This window comes from Phyllopteryx taeniolatus, chromosome 2 (assembly GCF_024500385.1).
Source record: "Phyllopteryx taeniolatus isolate TA_2022b chromosome 2, UOR_Ptae_1.2, whole genome shotgun sequence".
Taxonomy (NCBI): Eukaryota; Metazoa; Chordata; class Actinopteri; order Syngnathiformes; family Syngnathidae; genus Phyllopteryx; species Phyllopteryx taeniolatus.
The window spans coordinates 33,401,678-33,407,212 of NC_084503.1; the positions used below are offsets into that span (position 1 = coordinate 33,401,678).

Sequence of the window (5,535 nt, forward strand, 5' to 3'; positions counted from 1 at the left end):
TGACCCAAGCTCGCCGCCCCGGGTCTGAGTTTTCCATCTGAGGGCAGGGCGGACCTGTAATGACTCTAAAAAAGGTGATGGGATGGACATGAGCTCCCCTGTGGCAGGCCTTGCTGTGTGGCTGACAAGGTGCTCCGATGGGACTGCTGGACTTCAGCAAACTCCACTGCCTATCCATGCTCTCACCAACAACTGGAAGAGGTTTTTTGATTTGTGTGGTGACGCATGCAGTATATAACTCTTCGAGAGTCTTTTATTCCTTTTGAGGCCATTATCTCCTGCTCCTGTTGCACCCAGCTTTCCTTTTCTGTTTCTTACCATTAGATTGAGATGAGATTCAAAGTGAATATTTGACATTGGGGGTGAGCAGCATTATTGCAGATCTTAATGGAGCAGCCACACAAAGGACAGACACTATTCGTACGACACTTGAGAGTGGAGCACACCAGACACAGCGCGTGGACGTGTGGAGCTTTGATTTGCATGTCTGCAATCAGTCTCGGCCGCTCCAGCCTGATGAGGGTTTTTCACCATCTGCAAATGGAGGATGATATTGTGAAAATCAAGCCTCTTTCTTCTTCCACAGGGATGAATGCCTTTTGCCGTGTTTTTATGTCCAGCATCATTATTATTTATCTCGTGGCTGTTGCTGGGCCTAGTCCAAAACAATGTATGTATCATCGCACATATGACTCACTGGAGGCAATTTTTTTGGGAGTCAAGTTTCATCTTACCTGAACTGGGTTTGGCTTTATACATGCTGCTCTATTTTATATGACAATGACTCAGAAGATCAGGATCCCTAGCTGCTGTCAAAGTGGCTCCCTCTTGTGGAAACCACAAAGCTTCAAATGTATGGAGAACAGTTGACAACATTTTACAAAGCCTCGCAAGCTCCCTGCGACAGCCAACTTTTGGAACCCAATGGTTTTGCATGCTGCTCGGCTATCATGTGACGTGATGTCGTGGAGGACGATCCACAAGCACAGAGTGGTTGGCAAGAGCCGCGCTGTTAAATTGCGAAACTGCTTCGCACATTCAACGAGCCAACTCTTCCATTAGTTCACAACTATAAGGCCTGATGAAACAAGCAAACCTTCTCCAGTGTTTTTAGAACACGAACTGTAATGCCTTTCAATGTCATCCACTCAAATGAATTCGTCCACAAAACTGATAGTTTTCCTCACGTTATTTGTTGCTGCATTAGGGCATAGGAGGTTGTTTTGTTTTTTTGCACTGGATAAGTATGGCTTGAATTCAGATTTTAAAGTCACTCATAGTATTGTCACATAACCAGAAGTCACTTTCTCTCCATGTGCGGGACTTGTTCTCTTCTGTGGTCGGCAGGGGAAGGACTCTTTCTTCCTCACTGTTTACAGTATAAATGGTTTGCAATATGGATGCTACTCAACGAATGTAAAACGGCACACAGAACAAACTGCTATCAGGGGAGTTTTATTAACACAGACCTCATTTCTCTTACTGTGCTAGTAACCATTTTGTTGTGATTAAATGCAGTCATGTTTTTAACTATCAATATTTTGCAATTGTTAATGACATCACTTAAAAGTAACAGGCTCAAAGTGGTGAAAGGCCAGCTGAACATGTGGCTAGTCTATGAATCCAAGGACAATTTATTGCTGCAAGATAGATGATGTTTAACATGTAAACCACAGTGGGGCCAGTGGCCCCCCAAGAGTATATGATTTGGCCCACCATGCAATTCTGAAAACAAATACAATCTCACAGGAACTGTTATAAAAAGCTACAAAGCATTCAACTCATCAATGCTCATGATTCACAATAGGAAAAAGGTCTCTTCTCCCCCCCCCCCCCCCAATCTACACATATATTTGTATCTGTATTTGTAAACTCTCACAATGTCCGATCAAACAGCTGCAATAGAAGTGGATGTAGGAACAAATTGTCTATCTTATATTGAGTTATTGATGGTAACATAGTTTTGGCTGGGAATAAACGTGGCTGTATAAAGTAGGAGTGATGTGTGATGACTTTACACTGATGATGTAAACATCATAAATCGTGGTTTCCTTTACAGGGTTAGCAGAAGCCACAAGGCATTTTTCTTTATCGGTGATTGTATTTTTAATCCCTGCATTACATTACAGTGACATCACTGGGTTGTGTAACCCGGACACCACGCCGAATAAAGTTTAGTTTCCTGTTCTACTGAGAGATTGTACCCTCAAAGTCTAGACCTACGGCTTGTATTAGAGTATAAAGGTTTTCATGATCATGGCATAAATGGAATATTCTGAGGTTGTTATATATAATGTCATCTTAAATGTCATAAACATATTTAAATGAGGACACCCAAGTGTTGTTTGAGTTTTCATGTAATGAACCCGGCACAAAATTGAAATGATTTTTTGTTGTTGTAGTATTTTATTCAGTCACCATACAGTAAAATATACAATACACTAACAATAGTCATGTAATGAGTGGTGGCAGAACTAGCACAGGCAGAAGTGAAAAGCTTATTTAAGCCTAGCCTACTTTTTAACAATAATGACAGCATCTAGTAATTAACATCTAATGAAGCTACCATCTTACAAAATGTGAGGGGAAAAAAGCAGAGCAGGCAATTCATTAATATTTAGAATCTTGAATAACAGCTTTGCAAGTATTTTGGAAACTGGAAAAGAATCACAAATGTATACTTTCACAATTCGAAGCTTTCATTCCAACAACAGAAACACTTGCCCTTTAGATTCCTTTTACAGCTTTTTGTACAGAAAACTTACAAATACCTCTTAAATCTTATTGAGACGTTGAGACTTGAGACGAATTGAAAAGAACCAATAAGCGTGGAAGCAATTGCGTTTTGGCTCTGAAAATGATTTGCATTATTTTGTAATAGTATAACTTACAAGTCTTTTAACTTCATAACATTTGAAAACATTGAGCAAACAAACAACATTAAGAAAAAGTGGGTCATTGTGACCATAATCTGTCACTAATATACACATATTGCTTGTTTTCACAGAACCAATTGCGTTTATTATTGTCAACTCTACACAACAGGACAAATAGAGAACATTCAAGGAGTTGTAAATTATATGTAAGGCCTTTTAAAAGCTCTCTGTTTTATTTTGTCCAATTCAGCTGTTAGGTCAAACAAAAAGGATCTGTACCCTTTTATGTCAGAACAGTTTTACTGTGCCACAGTGGAGTTTTTAAGCTGTGGTTCTTTGTATTCAGTTGGATTTTTTTATTTAAAATTTCAGTCGAACAGAACAAAGTTTTAAATGTTAGTGACAGAAAAAACAAAGGGGCTAGCTAGACAGTGAAAAGATAACTAAATAATGTAGTAATAGAAGAAAACAAAAGACAGGACATTAGCTGTAATAAAGATGAGGAAAGTAAATCATTATATGCCTAGTACAATGATACATTAGTTTCGAGCGATGTATGGAACAGTAGCGCTGCACCTTGTGAAGGAAGGACAGGACAACAACAGGAGGGGAAGCATACAGGACAGAGGTAGTTGACCGGCTGTACTACTGAAATGTGGTGGGTGTGGCTATGTCAATTCTAAACAGCTTTAGAAAAGAGTGCAAATTAGGGGATACCCAGGAACATAGTTACAAGTTATTAATCGCAATGAGTGACACCAAGTGAAAAAGTCCCAGGGTTGAGTATCTGGAGACACATCCAAGTGAATTGACACCGTCTCGCATGCACAATAACCTTCAGAACAGACCTGAAATTGCTGCGCCTGCACCGCGGGGACTGAGGACCCCGCCTCGGGCCCCGGAGCCCACCCGAGAGCGGCCCAGTGGACGGGACACCACCCACACCGAGGGAGCAAGGGTGGTCCACTGGCCCCACCGAGGCGCCCCACAACCGGCCACCCAGAAGAGGCCGCAGGAGCCCAAAGCTAAGGGAAATAAACCCAGAGGATTGCTTACTGTTTATCCATTTTGCACAATGAATATGATATTTACCCATGCAACACAATTATATTAAAAATGTCCGAAGCTGAAGATTCCAAACCAAATATGAAGTAAATGATGAGACCGTTAAAAAATGTGGAACATCATTGATTTTAGGAATATCCTTTTTTTTTTTTTTTTTTTAAACCTTTGTCCAAAAGCGTTAAAATATAGGGCACAGCGGGGAAATATGTTCTCTATGGATAGCATGCGCTTGGCGTTGACAAAACAGTAACCCTCATGAAAATCGGTTGAGAAATGAGCAAGTTACGACGTAATTTCAGTGTCCATGTATTGTCTTTGATTGGAACGTCAATCTCCCCAAAATGGCCGCCGCATAGGCACGTCTGTTAGTCGGGGTGCTATAGCGCGATGGCGTATTTGGAATATTCCTAATAACGCACTACTTTTTGCTGAAGTAGAAACCATACAGACAGATACTTTCCCAAAAAAATTTAATATGGAAAAGTTTATTTCCATAATTCCATTCAAAAAGAAACTTTCATAGATTATAGATTCAGGTCCCACAATTCAATCAATATAATGTATTTGTTTATTTTTACATAATTTGGCCTTCCACCTCATAAAACCCCTGAAATCAGGAATTCAAAAAATTTTAATACTGTGAAGAAATCAGCCCAAATGTTGCAAACCACAAATGTTTTAAACTGAGTGTCACACACTAATCATCTACTAAACTCAAAGCACCTGCACAGGTTTCCCCAGGTGTCATTAAATTGTCTCAGTTGGGTTCAATATGGGGAAGACTGCAGACTTGACAACTGGCCAGAAGACCATCATTGATACCCTCAATAGGATGGGTAAGCCACAAAGGTTCATAGCTAAGGAGGCTCGCTGTTCACAGAGTGTTGTGTCCGAGCATATGAATGGAAAGTCTAGTGGAAGGACAAAATTTTGTCAGGAGAAGACGCACCACCAAAAGAGATGACCGTGGGCTTCAGCGGGTTATCAAACAAAGAAGATTCAAGAATCTACCGGAGATCCAAAAAGAGTGGAAGCTGCTTGAAGTCCAGTGTGCAATATCCGCAGCCAGTCTTGATTTAGGGTGCAACGTCCAGTGCAGGTGTTGGTAAACTCTGCTTTCCTTAAATCCTTGGTCACCGCAACAGTCTACCAGAATGTTTTAGAGGACTTCATGATTCCTTCTGCTGAGGATCTGTATGGAGATGCAGAGTTCATCTGCCAGCAGGACCTGGCCCCTGCCCATACCGCCAGAAGCACCAAAACCTGGTTTGATGCCCATCCCACCACAGTGCTCGACTTGCCAGCCAACTTGCCAGATCTAAACCCCATTGAGAATCTATGGGGTATTATCAAGAGGAAAGTGAGGGGCACCAGACCCAAAAACAAAGGACAGCAAGCAGCAAGGAAATCAGGACTTCCATAACTCTCAGGCAATGCCACAGGCTGATTGCTTCAATGCCATGGTGCATCAAGGCGGTAATTAAAGCAAAGGGATTCCAAACCAAGTATTGATTTAACCTATCGTTTTGAAAGTACCATATTTTTATTGATTTAATGTGACCCTAATTTCTTTCTTTTTCTACAAAAAGTAAAT

The 5,535-nt window shown here is 40.9% G+C and overlaps 1 protein-coding gene across 3 annotated transcripts in view; it reads left to right on the forward strand.

Moving 5' to 3' along the window:
- Positions 1–4,020, forward strand: part of zdhhc7 (zinc finger DHHC-type palmitoyltransferase 7) — a 21,492-nt gene extending 17,472 nt beyond the window's left edge. For 2 of the 3 annotated variants that reach the window (XM_061765812.1, XM_061765813.1), the window contains exon 8: positions 3,718–4,020. In XM_061765812.1, coding sequence (XP_061621796.1) covers positions 3,718–3,990 — 273 coding nt within the window. In that variant the 3' untranslated portion in view covers positions 3,991–4,020. Of the gene's footprint in view, positions 2,332–3,717 lie in introns of those variants that run through there. The other variant, XM_061765814.1, reaches the window with a different exon arrangement.
- The last annotated feature ends 1,515 nt before the right edge of the window (positions 4,021–5,535 follow it).